Source organism: Chiloscyllium punctatum, chromosome 11, assembly GCF_047496795.1.
Source record: "Chiloscyllium punctatum isolate Juve2018m chromosome 11, sChiPun1.3, whole genome shotgun sequence".
In the NCBI taxonomy this organism is placed as follows: Eukaryota; Metazoa; Chordata; class Chondrichthyes; order Orectolobiformes; family Hemiscylliidae; genus Chiloscyllium; species Chiloscyllium punctatum.
In genome coordinates, this window is record NC_092749.1 from 72,983,666 (window position 1) to 73,005,101 (window position 21,436).

A 21,436-nucleotide genomic window follows, 5' to 3' on the forward strand; every position below is an offset into this window, starting at 1 on the left:
GTTGCAATACAGAAACAAAACTGGAGATTAGCTTTTTTCATTCCAGAATAATGCTGAAAGAGTCAACTGTTGTGAGAGAAGAGAGCTGGACCCAATAGATCCTTGTATGGTCCAGCCAGATTTTGTCATTTGTAGCTGAACCAGTTTTCAATAATAATCCATTCATCTGGATCTCTTGAACTATAGTGGCCATGCCTCCTTGGGGGAAATGAGCTGTGTGACAGGTCATTTGACTTATTGATTCTGTACAATCAGCCCTAATGAAATGTCGGCTCTCCTCCTCCTCGGATGCTGCCTGACCTGTTATGCTTTTTCCAACACCACACTTTATTGACTTTGGATCTCCAGCATCTGCAGTCCCCACTATCCCCATCCCTGTAGTTCTGTAAGTTAATTTCTGCTAGAGTGTCCACCAATTTCCTTTCTAAATCATTTTATCATTTTTGCTATTGCTGGCCTCCTGGGCGGTTCCTTGTTTTTGTACTCTCTCTGCCTCTGCTTATACATCCCATGTTCCTTGCCCACCATTGTAACCGTGTCCTACCACCTTTATGCACACATGAGCCCCTCAGGTCTGTCTCTCCCTATGTACTGTTTAGAACAGTGCCTCTCCCAACACACTTTCAAAATACATGCCTGTCTATGTCCTGTTGCAAGTGATTCTTATCCTCCAAGTCTTAAAACTTACAGAATTTCACTTTGGGATCCTGGCAGCAGAGAATAGTGTCAATTCCCCTGGCTATACTACTTCCAATTACAACTATATTTCTCTTCTCTTTTTTGGCTCCCTGTACCAATATTTCAATATTGAATCACTTTAGCATTAACCTAGCACTGAATCTTTAGAACAAATGTACTGACATACAAGTTAGGAAAATCTTTAGAGATGCTGACATAAAATCCACATTGGAAGAACTAAATCCAATTTCACAGAAGTTGGATTCTATTCCAAGCTCAATGCTAAACATGAATGTTGGTCATTCTGTCACTGTGCTGTTGGAACAGACTCTGATGGATAAACTGATGGATATTATTGAAGCAATGATATTCAAATGATATTTTGAAAACAGTGATTTCTTGAGTTTCTTTTGTGAAGTTAACCAACCAAGACTCCTGTTATAGCATGAAGCATCGGGATTGATGGAATTTAGGTACTTTTACTGATCTTTCCTGAAAATCCAAACTTACTCTATACGTGAGGGACATAGCAAGCAAGGGGATTGGAGAGGGTAGTGGTATGTATAAAATGTTGAATCAAGAAGAGAGAAATAATGTGCAAGTAAAATTGCAGCAAACATTAAAACTTCTATAAATACGCTAAGAGAAAAAGATTCATAAAGACAAATGCAGATATCTTGGAGTCATTGAGTCATAGAGATGTGCAGCACGTAAAGAGACCCTTTGGTCCAACTCGTCCATGCCGACCAGATATCCTAACCTAATCTAGTCCCATTCAGTCCCAGCCTATTCAACCTCTCCCTATAGCTCAAATCCTCCACCCTGGCAACATCCTTGTAAATCATTTCTGAACCCTTTCAAGTTTATATCACCCTTACGATAGGAAGGAGAGCAGAATTACATGCAGTATTCCAAAAGTAGCCTAACCAATGACTTGTACAACCACAACATAACCTCCTAACCTCTGTACTCAATACTCTGATCAATAAAAGAAAACATACCAAACACTGCCTTCACTATCTTATCTACCTGTGACTCCACTTTCAAGGAGGTACGAACCTGCATTCCAAGGTCTCTTTGTTCAGCAATACTCCCTAGGACCTTACCATGAAGTGTATAAATCCTGCTAAGATTTGCTTTCCCAAAATGCAACATCTCACATTTATATAAATTCAACTCCATTTACCACTTTTAGTCCATTGGCCTATCTGATCAAGATCCTGTTTAATCTGAGGTAACCTCCTTCGCTGTCCACTACACCTCTAATTTTGGTGTCATCTGCAAACTTACTAACCATATACCTCTTATGCTCGAATCTAAATCATTGATATAAATGATGAAAAGTAGTGGACCGAGCATCGGTCCTTGTGGCACTCTACTGGTAAGAGGCCTCCAGTCTGAAAAACACCCCTCCACCACCACCCTCTCTTCTATCTTTGAGCCAGTTCAATATCCAAATGGCTAGTTGTCCCTGTATGAGATCTAACCTTGCTAATCAGTTTCCCATGGGGAACCTTATTGAATGCCTTACTGAAGTCCATATAGATCACATCTACCGTTCTGCCCTTGTCAATCCTCGTTGTTACTTCTTCAAAAAACTCAATAAAGATTGTGTGACATGACTTCCCACGCACAAAGCCATGTTGACTATCCCTAATCAGTCCTTGCTTTTGCAAATACATGTACATCCTCTCCCTCAGGATTCCCTCCAACAACTTACCCACCACCGGCGTCTGGCTCATTGGTCAATAGTTCCCTGGCTTGTCCTTCTTAAACAGTAGCACCACGTTAGCCAACCTCCAGTCTTTCGGCACCTCACCTGCGCCTATCGATTATAGAAATATCTATGCAAAAGGCCCAGCAATCATTTCCCTAACTTCCCACAGAGTTCTAAGGTACATCTGATCTAGTCCTGGGGAATTATCCACTTTTATGCGTTTGGTTGAGCAATCTTTATTCTCAACTTCAGATGCTCATCAAATTCCCTTTTGAGAATCACTGTAGAATCTGGCTCCACTGTGTTATTAGTGCATTCCAGATCCTAATTGTTAGCATAATAACTATTTCCTTATTTCACCACATGGTTCCTTTGGCAATCATCTTAAATCTGTATTCTCTGGCTCTCACTATTCTTGGCAAAGACAACATTTTCGTGCGCACGCGCTCTCAATTGCACTCGTCTGAATCCCTCATAACTATAAATAATCTAATAGTATATCTTCTCTCTCAACTCCAGTCTGTCATTGTAACTAAAGTCCTTTATTCTTGGTTGCAAAATTTTGTTTCATACCCTCCTGAAGTTCCATAACTGGAATTGGACACACTGCTCCCAATTGAAGCTGAACCCCTGTTTTATGAAGGTTCATTGTAACTTGTTTATTTTTGTACTTTGTTTCGATTTGTAAAGAGCAGGATCTGGGAAGCCTTTTCCTCCCCTTTCTCAAAATGGCTCATGACATTCGATGATTTATGAACTTTATACCCTCCGGTCCCATACCCTTTTTAATTGCTTATCTCCTTCTTTCACCCAAAATAGTTCATTTCAAACTACTCTTCATGAATTTCAGTTAATTTTCTAATTATTAGTCAGACTTGTCAGGCAAGATCTATAAATATTAAATTCATGCGGGGTCTCAAGTTCAAGAATTGCTCCTTCCCCACTGCTATCAAACTTTTGAACGGACCTCGCGTGTATTAAGTTGATAATTCTCTACATCTTCTCTGTAGCTGTATCACTATATTCTGCATTCTGTTTTATTACCTTGATGTACTTATGGTATGATTTACATGGATAGCATCCAAAAAAAGCTTTTCACTATATCTCTGAACGTGTGACAAGAGTAAAATAAAATTAAATATAATCTAAGCTTCAAAAAAAGTGTTCCGTTGCCCATCCTTAATTATTGACCCTTGCATTTTCTAATGACAAATGCCGACTCTTCATTTCCTCTATCACCTTCCTTTAAATGTCATGAATCTTGTGCACAATTTTCCAATCTTAGGGAATACATCTTGAATCAAGTTAATTCTCTGAAAAATTGCAGATGCTGAAACTGCAATGTACTTAAACAACAGTTTCTTAAATCCTGCAAAGTGAGCCATCTGGTCCTGTTAATTGTCATTCCTTAAGGCTGTTCGGTCCTGTTATCTTCCTACTTGAATGTTGTTACGTCCATATCATTGGTTTAATAATGGTTTCTTTAAGATGTCAAGCATGCTAAACTAGTGTAATTACTGAAGCAAAGTAATTACTCATCATGTCTGTCACTTCCTTTTTATCATTGACTACATCACCATATCTAATTTCAAGGGGCCTGCATTGTTTCTAACAACCCTTTCTTTTTCTATCTCGTAAATATGAAAGAGTCTTTGTGTAGATTATGATATCCCTTACAAAGGCTTTTCATATTCCCTTTTATAGCTTTTACTGTCTGTTTTGTTGCTCTTTTCATTGATTATTTGCCAAGATTTCTACTGCTTTTGTTTTGTTTTATGTTGTTTCCTGTGTCTTTAGTTATCCTTGCCTGTCTTTTTTTTGGCAAGTAGAACTGTTGCTCTTGAGAGGTATAGACTGTGTCACATTAAATTCTTTCCCCTTGTTGGTTTACCAATTAATAGATTTGTTTAGTTTATGGTGAGTAGTTCCTGCTTCATGCACTGAGGTTTCTGTGATTTGTCATTCTCTCTTGCCTGAGCTGCCCCTTTTGTTGCACTGTCAGTCATTCACTTGATTTGACGCTGCACCTTTGTGACCAAAATCTGGAGCAATATTCCAGGTGCTGCCTCGTTGTTTTTAAGTATCTGATTGGCCTGGATATTCTGATGGTCAGATGATCATTTCTGAAATATTGGTGGGTGTTGCGCATGTGACCCAGCAGAATCCCCAAGCAACAGATTGTGAAGGAACTGCCTGGAAATTGAAGATTCCATTGGGCAATTCTTCTACCTCTGGAACCTATAAAGTATTCCATTTAGGTTTGAGAACTACTCCAGAAATTACTCAGGAAAGACTTGGGTATTAAATACCTGGTCTAACTAGAGTATGTATTCAACTGGTCTGGCACCTACCCAAGACACCCCTAGACTACCCCAGTCTTACACCCTGATCTTATACGCCTTTCCCTACCACCAGACCTAATACCATTTAACCCTAACTGAACCAACTCTAAGCAGCCTATCACTTATTGACTGTTATGCTGACCCTTTCAGTTTCAGAATACAAAGCTCACTACTGTGAAAATGGTTATGGTTTGCCTTTCCCCAGTTTGTCCTGCTCCAGAGACACTTGTCAGAACGAAGGCACAGCTCAGTGTTTGTGAACGAACCCAGAATAGAATCTCCTGTCAGAAAATATGTATCCTTTGTAGTGTGGGGGAAAGAAAGCAGCAGAGGAGCAACCTGCATGTCATTGCCACTCTTCAGAAGATCTAGCCTGTCATCTCCAACTCTCCCTGTAGCTCAATGACCCTGGGCTAGAGAGATCCAGGATGTAAGATATCTACTGCAATTGTTTCCTCTATGCATTCTTACAGTCTACAAACCCCTACATACTGCAATCCAGGTATATAGCCTAATCTGCCATAGCTTTGACTAAATCAATAATAATGTTCAGGACTAGTATTTAATTTGGGGTTTTTTTTAGTATACACACACACTACTTTGCACAATGCATTGGACAAAAATGTTTGAATATTTACTACCTAAAGCTCCTGAAGATTTAAGAAAAAGAGCAGAATCTTTTTTTTTGTCCTGCACACCAGATGCCTGACTGCATTGTTCACATCAGACTGTCTCCATGAGCATTGTCTGGAACAGATGCTGTTTACTTCAATGAATGTTTGAGCGTCATTGAAGTTCCAGCTGCTAGCTCAGCTTCCTGTTCAAAGTAATTAGCACCTATATTTTATAACTGGCAGTTAACTATTATTGATGAGCATTTTCTGTTAACTAGGTAACTTGACTGTAATTTAGTTTAGCGTTTAAAGCTCTGTCAAATTTTACAAGTTATTGCTTGCGTGTGCAAAACACTTTTTTTATGATTCATTCAGAATGTGGACTTTGTTAGGCTAGCATTTATTGCATGTCCCACATTGTTCTAGAACGTGGCAATGAGCTGCTGCCTTGAATGTTTGTGGATGTTGTGCTAATCAAGTGGACCGCTCTTGTCCTGGATGGTGTCAAGCTTCTTGACTGTTGTTAGAGCTGCATTCAGTCAGGCAAGTGAGGAGCATTCCATCAGACTCCTGACATATGCTTTGAAAATGCCAAACAGTTTGGGGGAACAGTGTGTGTGATTCACTTGGGGGTGGGGAGATGATGTGATGTGGTAGAAGCAGAACTTAAGTTTCACACATCCCTAATGTCAGGGTAGTGCAGTGAGTTTTACAAACGTTAGCCCAACATTCTTCAATAGAGTCATAGAGTTGTACAGTATGAAAACAGACCCTTCCATCCCCTAATATCCAATCCTGACCCATATCCCTCCAACCCTTTATTACAGCAATTTTACATTTTCATTTCTTTGTACTGTTGCAGGGAATAAACATCTGTCTTTCACAGGCATCTTTGTATTCGCAACTAAAACAACTATTTGCCAAATCATGTTGTTTTATTTCATTTGCAAGCCGTTGCCAAAAATATAACTCTGCAATATTCTTTTCAATTGCTGATTAAGCTTATTCCTATGGATGGAAGAACTTTTGTGGTGCAGTGGTAGTTCTGACTTTCTGTTGACTCAACTACTTGTACCTTTGTGTGCTGATGATTCCTGCCCAGATGTTCTTGCTGAGCCAGGCGTGTTTTTCTGCTCTTAATTGCAGAATTTGAAACCATATGCAGGTTTTGATGTAACTGATCTCTCTGTTAGGTTGTTGGCTGGGAGAAAAGACTGTAACCTGGTATCATTGAAGCAAAAACTCACTTCTTTTAAAGCTTCACGTTGCAATGATGACTAGTTTGTTAACAGGATAATACATTGTCTGCTGTATGTTAAACAATTGATTTAAAATAGTTTGCCATCTTCAGGTTTTCTAATTAGACAAATATACTGTACTGCTTTTAATTTTAATAGTTTGTTAAATGTGTTCATTTTAAATATTTTTAATTTTTAGTATTCATCAAACTTCTGGAATTTTTGGTTGAAAGAGAATGAACTTGACGCTTAATCTATTTGTCTTACAAAGAAAGAAAAACGTACCTACTTGATTTTTGACTATTCGTATTTGTTTTGATTCCAGAAGATAATATCCATTTTTACAAAATAAGATTCTTAAAATGGTGGCAATGAGCACAAACCTTGTATTTTCAGCACTGGAGCACTTCGTCCAATTGTAGGACTACTACCATCATCCAGCTGAGATCATTTAAATAGAACAAGCTGGGAATGAACCAGGGAGCGCACTGTCCATTTGGTTCAAAATTACTCTCTGCCATTTGTCTGAATGCTAGAACCCACTCCTTTTTTTTAAAATACAGATGGTTCAGGCCTTTTGAAGGGAGATGGCGTAGGAGGGATGGATGGATCCTGATGCCAGGTCTCAGTGACACCATACTAATCTTACATCTTACTGCAAAAATAGTAGCACTTGGAAGAAATAAAATGTAGCTAGGCCTGTCTCTGTCTCTGTCTGGGTCTGCCAATTCTTCCCTCTATATTACAGTTGGACAGCCTTTGTGCAACCAGCTGACTTGACATTAAAATGTTGCTGAAGCTGTCTGTGGGAATTGGAGTTATTAAGTATGTGTTTGAGTTGTCACATTTGCTTAAAGTTTGAAATTTTAACTACACTATTCAGGTCTGGAATTGAACATTTTTAAAGGCTGTTTGGTTTAATGAGTCCAGAATAACATGATTTAAAAATTATTATTGGAGAGAAAAATTTGTCTTCTATTAATCAAACAAAAAAGTCTGTTCGGTACCCAGTGGCTTGACATGTTTGGCATTAATCGGATAAACTCAGAATTTTCTATCACCTGGTTAGTTTGCCATTACACACTACCTATTGTTAACTACCAACAGTCTCCATTAACAGCTCTTCACCTTCCTAATCTGATCGTTATCCACTCCTTTTGTCTATCTAACGGTTCTCTCTCTTTGGGCTCCATACACACCTACTACTTACTCCTCACCCCTCACCCCTCACCCCACCCTATCTCCCGCATGTAAATCAATATATTCCTAGCTACCATCAGTTCTGAGGAAGGGTCACCGGACCTGAAACATTAACTGCGATTTCTCTGCACAGATGCTGCCAGACCTGCTGAGCTTTTCCAGCAACTTCTGTTTTTGTTTCTGGTTTCCAGCATCCGCATTTTGTTCTGGTTTTCATCATCTGGTTAACATCTGTTTGTCTGCAGAGCTGGCATATCCACATGTTAATAATTGTGAAGAACTGAATTGAAAACTAGTTAAACTAAGGATAGAAGGGAGAATTGAGAATTCTAGCATGTTGAAAATGTGTGTTATTTTTGTGACCATACTAAACTCTCATTTGCTCATGGATGTTTGTTTCCTTTCCCTTCCCTATAACCGTGTGAAAGTACATCCAGAAACTACAAATCAATCCGTTGAATCTCTGTGATGGGGAAGCTTATAGAAACAACAATTTAGGACAAAATCATTCATTGTATGGATAAATGCCAGCTAATTGTTCAACTGACTAATTTGAGTGTTTTGAAGAGGTGGTAGGGTGGATGAGGACAGTGTAGTTAATGTGTATGTGGAATTCCAAAAGGTAATTTGGTCTTGTGCCACACAACAGACTTGAGCCACATTAAAGCACTTGGGATAATAAGGCCAGGTAAAGCATAGTTTCTAAATTGACCTTTATAGACCAGAAGTGTATGGATGATATGCAACATGAAAGCATTATGAATAGTGAGGAGGATAATGTAGAATTTCTAAATGACTTGGGGTGTTTGAGTGAGAGATGTGATTCAATGTGGAGTAATTTGACATGGTTCATTTTGGGAAGAAGAGCATAGACAATAAAATATGTAGAGGGTGCAATTCTGAAGGGATGATTTAGCAGATGAACCTGGGTCTATGTGTGCATTAATCATTAAAGGGGACAGGACAGATTGATGGAACTGCTGGAAGCATGTAGTATCCGAGGCTTTATTATTTTGAGTGTAGAGTACAAGAATAGGGCGATTATGCTGAATTCTTGCAGGACACTTATTTGACCTGAGGAGAAGTATAATATCTAGTTCCAGGGCACTGCATTTTAGAAAGAATATGATATAATCGAAGAGGATCATGAGAATGAGGATTTTCAGTTCTGAAGATAGATTGAAAAAGTTGAGACTTTTTTTTTCTTGGAGGAAAGAAGGTTGCAAAGGGACCTGACTGAGGTATTAAAAATCAAGAGGGGTCTCAACAGATTGGCTGGAGAGAAACTTTTCCTATTTGTGCAAAGGTTGAAAATAATATGGTGCATATAAAAAAAAGTAATTGGTAAAAGAAGCAGAAGGATGTGAAGAAAATCTTTTCAAATAGGGTCTGAAATGCACAGCCTGAATGTGGAGTTTAGTTGGAAAATTCAGAAGGGAACTGGACTGTTTTCTGAAGGGGAAGAATTAAGGTCGCTCATTCAGAGAGCTGGCACAGTTATAATAGCCACTGTAACTATTGTGATTCTGTTTTGCAGTCGCCTGCTGATCGATCGCGTAAAATTCATGCTGGTGATGAGGTGATTCAGGTTAATCAGCAAACTGTGGTAAGTACTCAGTAGATAAATTAAATATATGTTGAGACCCATTGAAGCTGATAATCACTGAATGGTTCCTCGCTTAATTTTACACTTCGTTATCATTGGACCTAAAAGATACTTTGCTGTCTGAATAATTCATTGTTTTAATGTATTCAGTGTTAGTTTTACAATCTAAATAGAATTAAAACAGTGAATAAGGCTAAAAGCACAAGTAATATCATCTTTGCAAAAAGAGCAAAATGACCTCCAGTATCCTATTCATGAACCCTGTGCTATCCTACAAACTTTTGTTGTTTTACAAGTTTGTGGAATAGTAAAGATTAGCTTTATGTGAAATGTATTGTTTTCTCGTGGAGAAAGTCAAAATTTAAACTTAGTAGAAATCATGCTGTTGATAACCTGCCTGGCTTCTTACTGGCGCAGCAAGACAATATTTGGTTACTCAAGCTCTTGTTTTAACCTAAGTATAGGAAGCTGCTTCATTGAATTTTTTTTTACAGTTTGAACAAACTAAACGTTGCATTACAGACACAAACTTGCATTGTGCCATTTTGGGAATTGCTAGCTTACTTAAATATCTGCTTAATGGATTATTTTACAAAACACACTTAATTGCTAATGTAATGTGGAATACAGTACCTTCAAATCAGTGGTTTTCAACCAGTATGCTGTGGCATGCTGGTTTGCCATGAACTTCTGTACAAAAGTAATGAAAATCAGTGTAAAACAAACTTGAAACGTTAATGCATTTGATCCTCCTTTAGTTTGTTGTAAATCTCTCAAGTAAGACCCTACCCTCCGTAAATGCAAGTGAATGTGACATCTGGGAGCAATCAATTCAGCTGTAAAAAGTGTGTGAATTTTGGGATTGTTTATCTCATTGAAGAGTACCGTGTCACTGAAATAGTTGGGAGCCACCTATTATTTAATGGGCCATTTATGATGTGATCCAAAGTAGAATTCCTGCTCTGATCTGAACTGAAATAATTGATGGTAGGGCAACAGTGCAGATTTGCAGCTAGTCTGCCTTTACCATGGACAATGTGGGGATCACTCTCTGGGTGAAGAAGAAGTGAAAGTGACTGGCCAATGATCTCTCTTTGCTGTTCAGAGCTATTGATGTTTAAAAAACTAAATAGTTTGGGTGCTGAGTGCCCCATAGCAGTGTTAAGCTGTATTACTTTTCTAAAGTTGACTTGCACAACAGAGAAATAGGAAACTGGTATTTGGAATTCATGCATGCAACTTGATTTTAACTATAATGCTCAGCAAAGTTTTAAAATGTTTTCACAACTAATTCTGCTCCACTCCAGACGTTTATATTGTCCCTTGGACTTGTGCATTTCCAATTTGAGATTCAAGCTATTCAGTGACTTGTGTGGTATGAGAAACATTTAGCTTGGGGGAGTTGTGTATGAATATGGTGTTGTGATATGAACTTACAGGCTGCAAAATTTAACTCCAATATATCATCAGCATATTGGGCACCATTTCACCTCTAACTGTCCCTAATGTGCATGCAGGCACATATAAGAACAAAGAATTACAGTGCAGGGACAGGCCCTTCGGCTCTCTGAGCCTGCACCCATCCATATCCTCTATCTAAACCTGTCACCTATTTTCCAAGGATCTGTAACTCTCTGCTCCCTGCCCATACATCTATCTGTCCAAATAAGTCTTCAAGAATGCTATCATGGCCACCTCTACCACCTCTGCTAGCAAGCATTCCAGGCACCCACCACTGTCTGCGTAAAGAACTTTCCAAGCATATTTCCCTTAAACGTTTCCCCCCTCACCTTGAACTTGTGACCCCTAGTAATTGGGTCCCCCAGTCTGGGAAAAAGCTTCTTGCTATTCACCCTGTCTATAGCTCTCATGATTTTGTAGGCCTCAATCAGGTCCCATCTCAACCTCTGTCTTTCTAACTTTCTAATGAAAATAATCCTAATTTACTTAATCTCTCTTCATAGCTAACGCCCTCCATACCAGGCAATATCCTGGTGAACCTCCTATACACCCTCTCCAAAGCATCCACATCCTTCTGGTATTTGGCAACCAGAACTGTACACAGTATTCCAAACGTGGCCGAACCAAAGTCTTATACAACTGTAACGTGACCTGCCAATTCTTGTACTCAATACTCGGTCTTATGAAGGAATACATGCCGTATGCCGCCTTGACCACTTTATAGACCTGCCTTGCCACCTTCAGGGTACAATGGAGCTGAACACCAGATCTCTCTGTACATCACTTTTCCCCAGGGCCTTTTCATTTACCGTATAGTTCACTTGAGAATTGGATCTTCCAAAATGCATCACCTCACATTTGCCTGGATTGAACTCTATCTGCCATTTCTCAGCCCAACTCTCCAATCTGTCTATATTCTGCTGCATTTTCTAATGGTCCCCTTCACTATCTGCAACTCCACCACTTTTAGTGTCATCTGTAAACTTGCTAATCAGACCACCTATACCTTCTCCAAATCATTTGTGTATCACAACTAACAGTGGTCTCAGCACAGATTCCTGTGGAACACCACTGGTTACAGTTCTCCATTTTGAGAAACTCTCTTCCATTATTACTCTCTGTCTCCTGTTGCCCAGCCAGTTCTCTATTCATCTAGCTAGTACATTCTGGATCCCATGCAACTTTATTTTCTCCATCAGCCTACCATGGGGAACCTTATCAAATGCCTTACTAAAGTCCATATATATGACATCTATAGCCCTTCCCTCATCAATCAACTTTGTCACTTCCTCAAAGAAATCTATTAAGTTGGTAAGATATGACCTTCCCTGCTAAAAACCATGTTGCCTATCACTAATCAGCCCATTTTCTTCCAAATGTAAATTGATCCTGTCCCTCAGTATCTTCTCAAGCAGCTTCACTACCACTGATGTCAGGTTCACCGGGACAATATTAACAACTCGTCAGTCCTCCAGGACCTCACCCATGTTCAAGGATGCTGCAAAGATATCTGTTAAGGCCTCAGCTATTTCCTCTCTCACTTCCCTCAGTACTGTGGAATAGATCCCATCCGGACATGCAGATTTATTCACCTTTTAATGCTTCTTAAAATACCCAACACGTCCTCCTTTCTTAACCCGACTTGACATGGCGGAATCAAAGATCTATCCCTAACCTCAGCATCCACCATGTCCCGCTCCTCAGTGAGTATCGAGGCAAAGTACTCATTAAGAGTCTCACTCATTTTCTCTGATTCCACGCACAGTTTTCCTCCTTTATCCATGAGTGGGCCAACTCTTTCTTTCATTACCCTCTTGCTCCTTATATCACTGGTTTCTGATGCCATTTGCTAACTGTGTTAGCATACTTGCAGGGAACACCATGAGAAATTTGCACACATGACCTCAATCTGTACTACCATTCTGAAGCCGTGGGAGCACACTCATAACCATTCTGTATCCATAACTGTCAACCAGTCCTTGAGCAAGGTTCTTCAAATTATAATTCTAGACAGGATACCCCAAAATTGACAACCCCCTGATGAGGGATGAACTGGCGGTCATCCTTTATTCACCTGTCTCCTCAGTTAGTTGCAATCAGGTTAATTGACAAAGGATTCCCACCTTTGTGAGGCTACCTTTTTGTCCCAGACCAAAAGAATTAGGCTTTAATAGGAGGTAATTTAACCAGGTTTTGCTTTAATAATTCATCAAGTTATGAAACATGAGAAGAAATAATTATACATCACCCATAGACACAGATTAGAATTGAGATGTGAGTCAAAAAACATTTGAAAGATATACAGATCAATTTCTGTGGGACATTCATGAGGAGACAGTGGAACATTGATAGTTGAACAGTCGATTTTGGGATTATTGGTTTTGAAATCTCTTTTTGTATTGTTTCCCTTTTTGCCCATGCTTGACTGGCAACATGTAGTGAGAAAGTCTATCTTTTCTTCTGCATCTTTTTAACTGCCTTGCTGGAGTTTTTTACTGTGACCTTCATAGCACACTAGTACACGGATTTAGGTTGTTATGTACAAGTAATCCAGCTTGTTGGTGTACTCTTAAACGATAATGCACAAATCAGTGTTGGATGCACTTTTATTTCCTGTTCTTATGTATTATTCAAAGTAGAAGTCTCTCACCATGTATTTCCAAGACCCCTGTCTTTTTTTATCCTGTGTAGACAGGCAGGAGGCTGGAAAAACACAGCGAGCCAGGCAGCATCAAGAGGTGCGGAAGTCGACGTTTAAATGTCACCTGCTCCCCCTCCTGATGCTGCCTGGCTTGCTGTGTTCTTCCAGCCTCTTGCCTGTCTCCTTTGGATTCCAACATCTGCAGTTTTTGTTTTGTCTCTAACTAAGTTTTTTTTTAACCCATATTCAGTCTAAAGTAAATCCCAAGAGATTGCAGTACAATTTGTAGTCCATTTCTCTCTTGTGTCTCCATCCCTTTGAAGCTTCCTTAAGAGCTCATCAGATGTAACATTCCAGATTGTTTCTCTCCATACAGTCACTGAATTTAAACCCACAGTCATCTTTTGGCTATATATCCTTTTTTAAAAAGAAAAACATTTGTTATTAAAAGTTTGAAAATACACTGATGTTCTGATCTAAGCAATGACATGCTTATCTCGCCCTGATTGATATATCTGTTGGATGTCTTTCGCAGTTGTTTCAAATAACTAAAATCTACAAGGTGCAGTACATGTTGAAGGGCTTTATTATGATGGAAAGGTCTGCGGAATGACTTGTTCCCATGCAGGAGGGCAGTGCTATTAAAACCCTTGACCACAGCATGATGCTGAATGAACAGAGGCAACAAAACTGGTGAAGGAGCTGACGGAACAAATAGGAAGCGAGAGCATAGCTGTCGATGAAAAGCCATAATTATCCAGCTTTTGAAAGCAATTGTTTATCCAGGCCTCTGTGATTGAGGCAAACTTAGTGATTGCTCTTTTGGCAAGGCCACCACTATTCTCGTCTATCCGGGTTAAAGGGTTCCTAGCAAAAATCATTCTGATAGAAATTGGGGGAACAGGAACACGTCCACTGGTTGAAGTCATAGTGAGCATAAAGGAACATGGATATGGTTATTGGAAATCAATCATCCAAGATGTTTGCCCCAGGACAGCACTATAGGTGTCTGTCAAGATAGAGATTTTCTAACTGACCTGTCCAGAGATGTTACTACACTCCTCTGGAACAAATGGGACTTGAAAGCAGGCCTTCTGATTCAGACAGAGACATTAAGACTGAACCATAAATGCCCTCATGTTCCTCAGGGTAGTTGCCTAGACCCAACTGTCTTCAGATGTTTCATCGAAAACTTCCTCATAAGATCAGAATTTTTTTATTTAGTGACAATTGAAGAGTGCTCTGTACCATTTGTAATTCCTCAGATATTGAAGCAGTCTGTGTCCCATACAACACTTGGATAGCTTTCAAACTTTGACACAAAGTAGGAAAAAAAAGTAGCATTTGTGACAGCCAAATACCAGACAATTGCTATCTCCAACGAGAGGCCAACATCTTTTAGTATTCATGGCATTATCACCACCACAGAAACTTTAGGATGTTGACGGGTTACAATTTGACTAGAAAACTAATTCAACCAGACATTTTAGTTATGTGCCCTGCGAGAACATATCAATAATGAAAACAGAAAGTGTTGGAAAAGCTCAGCAGTTCTGGCAGCATCTGTGGAGAGAAATGAGTGTTAACGTTTTGGGTCTGTTGACCCTTCTCAGAACATATCAGTGGCTAAGAAATCTGTAGCAAGTAATTCTCCTCCACTCTCACAAAGCCTGTCCACCATCACCAAGGCACAAGTTCAGATATGTGATAGAATACTCTCCACTTGCCTGGATGAGTGCAGCTCCAGCAAGATTCAAGTGGTTTCAAAGAAATCTTACCTGTCTCATTAAATATTCTAAATATTCATGCAATCCACCAAATATTCATAGCAGCCTGTACAAGATGTTTTTCTTACATTCAGTCATGGGGTGAGGATATTACTGGCTAGGCTAGCATTTATTCCCATCCTAACAGTTAGTTAAGAGTCAGCCACATTATGGGTCTAGAGTCACATGTAGTCCAAACCAGGTAAAGATGGCAGTTTCCTGAAGGACATTAATGAGCCAGATGGGTTTTTTTCAACAATGGATTCATGGTCATTATTAGTTTCTTAATTCCAGAATTTTTTTTACTGAATTCAAGTTCTACCACCTGCTATGACCTTTACCATCTAGAAAGATAAGGGCACTAATTACATGGGAAAATCATCTCCTTGCAAGTTCCCCCCCAAGCCCCACAGCATCCTGAGTTGGAATGATAACGCCATTCTGTCACTGCCACTGGGTCACAATCCAGGTACTCTTCTAGAAGCACAGTGAATATATCTGTCAGATGAACTGCAGCAGTTCAAGACAGCGGCTCACCATCCCACTGTGAGACTAATTGGAGCTTGGCAACAAGCTATGGCTATACCAGTGACGCTCTCATCCCACAAAAAAGAATGTATGTCAAATGTTCCTGCTCCATATATTCTTGCTGAAATTGGATGAACTCTGCCATCTGGCAAACGAGTTATAGGGTAGACATGACATGCCAGTGACTGAAGGTGATTGTGATCATAATTTTATGCGAATATTTGTTCCTTCTCAGTTACATATACTGGGGCTGCATATTCCGAGAGAATTTGTTATATTTAGTGTCTTGCTATTGGAAAGTATATGGATTGAGCAATTGGATTCCTGGGAAAAACCATTAGTTGGATTCATGTTATTTTACTGGTGGCCCAGGCATATTACATGCAGTGCCCTTATTACAATCATTTGTTCATTAATGTATCTGTATATTACAATCTAAATCCAATTGTCTCCAATGGTGAAACATTGTTTCCTATGACTATGAATAGCTGAATTAAAGTTGTGTGATGTCATGCTAGTTGTTAGAGATCTTAATTTGCAAACATCTTCAAGCATATGGCATGAGCAGAACAACTTTGGGGTTATTAGTAACATTTCTCTGATGCAGTAGGTACCAGAGGAAGTAAGAAAAGCTTACAAATGTGATTTTGTACTTTATCCTTTTCCAGTTATGAGAAATGTATGAATGAAGAAATCCATCGCAGGATATCTGCATAGGATTTTTTCTTAAGATTTCAACACGCTACTGAGCTTAAAACTTTCTTTAATGGACACTTCATTTTAGGATTCAGGATTTTTTTTGTTTAGTTTTTGTCATGTGAATTAATCTTAAGGATATATTGAAAGAAAATAAGGACTAATAAATGTTAAATGTTCCACGCAGCATTCTTGAAAAATGTTTATGGCATGAAATGTTTGATAAAGTAACATATTTCATGTTTTGTCATAATAAACCTAAATGTTTGGAGTTTCTAATGTCATCTCTTGAAATAATTAAAAGCAACTCCAATTGATTTGTAAACCAGACCATGTTCTGTTCTGTCTTAAAAGGTTGGGTGGCAGTTGAAAAATCTTGTTGGAAAGCTCCGTGAAGATCCTATCGGTGTTGTGCTTTTGTTGAAAAAACGGGCAGCAAACACATGCAATTTTACTCCTGCTCCTCTGAAGAATATGCGCTGGAAACCACCAGCTGTTCAGGTAATAAAAGTGCAGCTGGGAATTTACCGATCAACTTCTCAATTGTTGTATTTGCATCTGTCAGTGCTTATTCTTAATGGTGCACTATCTCACAAGATCAGTTAAACGCTGGTCTAGGCATCTGTTACACTGCTGTCTGTGGTGTTGTGCAGTGTACAAATTAATATATTTGCTACATTTACAATATTGATTGTACTTCACATGTAGTCATTGGCTGTGCAGTTCTTCATAACAACCTGAAGAAAAAAAATACATGTTTGTTTGTTCTTGAGTTTAGGAGAGTTTATGTCTACTTTTTAAAAGCAAGGTGAAGCTCTTTCTATAATGTATAATGTGGAGGGGCCAGTGTTGGACTGGGGTGGACAAGGTCAGAAGTCACATAACACCAAGTTATAGTCTAACAGGTTTATTTGAAATCACAAGCTTTTGAAGCACTGCTCTTTTGCCAAGTGAAATGAAGAAAAGCACACAGGTACAGAATGTATAGGCAGAGAGATCAAATGATAACACAGGTGGTGTGAGTGGAGTGTCAACAGGCTGAACAACAAGCCTATGCAGGTGGTCAAAAGTGTCAGACGGTGTGAGCAAAGTGTCGCCAGCTGAATAGTAACTGAAAGGATGACCTATGATCTGATCAATTGAGGCAGCGAGGTAATTACAAAAAATACAAAATAAGATGCTGCAGGAGACAAACCAAATGGCTGGAATGACATGATAGGTGCAAGAGTTACATGCTGAGGGTCTAACCAAAGTAACAAGTAATCCAAAACTCTACAGACTCATTAAGGTAGAGAGATCATGGCAAGTTGCTAAGGTGATGGTGCCTTTCTAAAGCTCTTTCCAAGTTCTTTCTAAAACAAGGTATAGCACTTCTAGAACTAATGTTTTTGGAAAGTACACAGTTTTAATTTTCATCAAATGGTAGTGTGGGAAAATTAGTTAAAATTAATTGCATTCAACCTATGGTAAAGTACAGAAGCTTTAGAAATCTTGCATTGTTCTAAAGAAAACAGAATGTTTAAAGCTGTCCAACAGATATGGAAAAAGCTATGAAATATTTCCTGTCCTTGGCTGTCATCCAATCAGGAACTGACGTGGAACATGCTGCATGGTATTGATCTCATTTTAATCGCATTCCCTGTATCTCCCTATCCCCTCTCTTTATATGAAGTAAACATTACCTTTAAATAGTTTCTGACTAATTTTCCTTTCTCTCTAGACCAGCCCGTCACAAACTGCAACTCCATCTACAGCCAGCACAATGGAGATGTCTCAAAAGAAAGAAAAACCTGCTATTAAGGATTTGTACATCCCACCACCACCAGCTGTTCCATATACGCCACGGTATGATAATCCATGAAATCTCACAACAAAAGCTGCTTGTATCATTACAGTTTTAAGTGAGAGCTTATGAGTCTACACAGGAAGAATGAATATTTCCGATTTGACGCTGAGTGGTTAATTCAGAATAGGCATGGGAAAATATGTATGCATTCTGTTTCCAATGTTTCTGCAGTTAAATGCTACTAGCTCAATATTTGGGTATATAGCTTTTAATTTATGCTGACTTAAAAGAGAAGCTATTGACTCCATCATAGAGAATGAAATACGGCCAGATTTGAATTCAATCCTTTCATTTTACTGTGGTGTGTAAGCAAGAATGGAGCATTCTCAGCAAACATTTATGTGTAATCCAGGGCCAATGATACCATATAGTAATGAATGAGAATCCTATGCTGTGACCTAGAAAGATTTCTTTCACTCTTCCATTAAAAAGTGCATTAGATAATGTAAAACTGGCAACTTGAAGCAAGTTTTTGATGGCCCCTCCTCTCTCCAATAACTGCTGTCTCATTCAGTGAGCAATGTTACATTTAGTGGGTAAACAATATTTAACTAATGTGCCTATTTCGCCATTGAAATTCTAACTGGCTCTATCTTCATGCCATCATATTGTGCCTGTTTATGCTTAGAATTGTAGTCTTTGGTCCACACCTCTCTTCCTCAAACTGCATTCAAACATTAAACCAGATATGAACACTGTTTTCTTGGGGCACATTCACTGAGATGATTACTGATTCTCAAATAAAAGCAAGATGCTGCTAATGCTGCAGATCTGAAACAAACATGGAAAATGCTGCATAAATTCTGCTGGTCTGACTGCATCTATCAAGAGGGAAATAGAGTAAACATTTCCAGTCTGATGTGACTGTCCCTCAGAACTGAAAGGGTTTGGAAAATGGCAGTTTTTACACACTTGACCAAGGTAGAGGAGGGTCAAGGGGAATAGTTAGTGTGGAGGAGGCATCTCGGCTGAGAGCAAAGTAGGCAAAATGCATGCATAATTAATTGTCTCTCTCCCTAACAGAGAGAGATGTCTATGTTGCTTGTGGAGGATGGCTTCTTAGCAAAATTGTGTTAGACTAACTTAGTTATTCCAAAAATAACTCAATTAAGAGGGCTGTTCAGGGTTGATGGGTTGTTTGGCATATAGATTTTCAAAAGGCATTAGATTAAAGTAACGCATGATTAAACCTGTTAACAAAATATAACGCCTATGAGAGCAAGAAGAGTGGTTATAGATGTCGAAATGGCTGAGGGGCAGAAAGTGGAGAGTAGTGTTGAATGATTCATTTCTCAGACGTGAGGGAAGTACACAGTATTGTTTTTAGAGGTCCATATTGAGGCTAGTGTTCTTTCTAATCCCAACAAACCTTGACTTGAGTATTACAGAGATTAGTTGCAAACATTACTGATTATTGCATTCAAGTTTTTTAAACAATGAGGTAAACTGGTGAAATAGCCAGAAACATGAAGGTTAAATCTAATTTAACAGATTGTAAAACCCTAAATTTTTTTTTGGGAGGAACAAGTGAAGTGATCTAAAATGAATGGTACAATCTTAAGGAAAAGAGAGACCGAGGGGGCTGTACATCCATAAATCTTTGAAGGTGACAGGTCAAGTTGAGAATTTTTTTTGCAAAAATGCATTTGGGATCCTTGGCTTCATTAGTAGAGGAGAAAGGGTGCAAAAACAGCAAAGTTATGCAGAAGCTATGATACCCTACCGCGGCTGTATGGGCTGCATGGAAAATGTATATAGACAAGGTTATACTTTGTACATGCCAGCCAAAGAGTATATGCTAACAATTTTTGAGAAGATTTATAGCTCTGGTTGAGGTTCACATTGTAAGTTTGCTCTCTGAGCTGGTAGACTTGTTCTCTGATGTTTTGTCACCATGCTAGGTAACATCATCATTGAGCCTCTGATGAAGCGCTGGTGTTTTGTCCTGCTTTCCATTCATGTGTCTTGGTCTGTTAAGGTGTGTGATCTCTCTCTCTCTTCTGGTTCAGGAACAAGTACCCAATAAGCACAGTTCATCAATTCGTAAACAACAAACCCAGATAAGAAGACACAACACGCCCAGAGACTCTAGCCATACTACCATACATCAAAGATATCTTGGAAATGACTACTAGGCTGCTCTGACCCCTTGACATCATGGTAGCCCACAAATCTTACCAACACACTGAAACAGCTACTGAAGAACCTAAAGGACCCTGTACCAACAACCAGCAACTCAAATGTCACATACTAAATACCCTGCAAGGACTGCAACACTACGTCAGACAGACAGGCAGGAAACTAGCCACTAGGATACAATCACCAACTAGCCACCAAAAGCCATGACCAGCTATCATTAGTACCCTTACACACAGACTAAGTAGGACACCACTTCAACTGGGGCAACACATCCAACATAAGACAGGCTAAACCGAGACGCGCGAGAATTCCTAGAAGCCTGGCATTCAAACCAGAACTCCATCAATGAACACATTGATTTTTACCCCATTTACCAGCCTCTGAGAAAAAAAACTGGAAATGATATCACCCACCTTAACAGACCAAGAGACACAAATAGAAAGCAGGACAGAACACCAGCGCTTCACCAGAGGCTCACTAATGATGGTACCTAGCATGGTGATGAAACGTCTAAGAATAAACCTTCCAGCTCAGTAAGCAAATTTACAATCAGTACATGCTAACCTTTGGGGACCAGATTTCTAACTTCTCAAGATGCATATCCCCACCAAACCCCCTTGTCCTGCCAGAGAATTACTAATCGTGTGTGAATTTGAAATTCGCAACTCTCTTGGTTCTGATAAATGAAGATATCTGTTTAAAAGAATTTACCTTTAAGGAACTCAAGTAAAAACATGTTAGACTCATTCTTCCATCTCCAGCAGAGAATACAGTCTGCTAATTCCCTCTTTAGGCGAGCGTCAATAGGAGAGATGTATTGAATTACATGTCTTATAATGAACCCTCAGGCCAGCAAGCAAGGTGATACTTTGTGCATTTACCTGTATGGGCCACCAGTTATAGCTGACTCTGCAAACAGATTTTTGTCTGGTTTTGTGGATGAAGATTGGCTTTCCTAAATGTT

At 39.2% G+C, this 21,436-nt stretch overlaps 1 protein-coding gene across 3 annotated transcripts in view; it reads left to right on the forward strand.

Moving 5' to 3' along the window:
- Positions 1-21,436, forward strand: part of cnksr3 (cnksr family member 3) — a 190,771-nt gene that overhangs the window by 153,306 nt on the left and 16,029 nt on the right. For all 3 annotated transcript variants that reach the window (XM_072581041.1, XM_072581042.1, XM_072581043.1), the window contains 3 exons: positions 9,327-9,395; positions 16,842-16,988; positions 18,208-18,332. In XM_072581041.1, the coding sequence (XP_072437142.1) occupies positions 9,327-9,395; positions 16,842-16,988; positions 18,208-18,332 (341 nt within the window). The remainder of the gene's footprint in view (positions 1-9,326; positions 9,396-16,841; positions 16,989-18,207; positions 18,333-21,436) is intronic.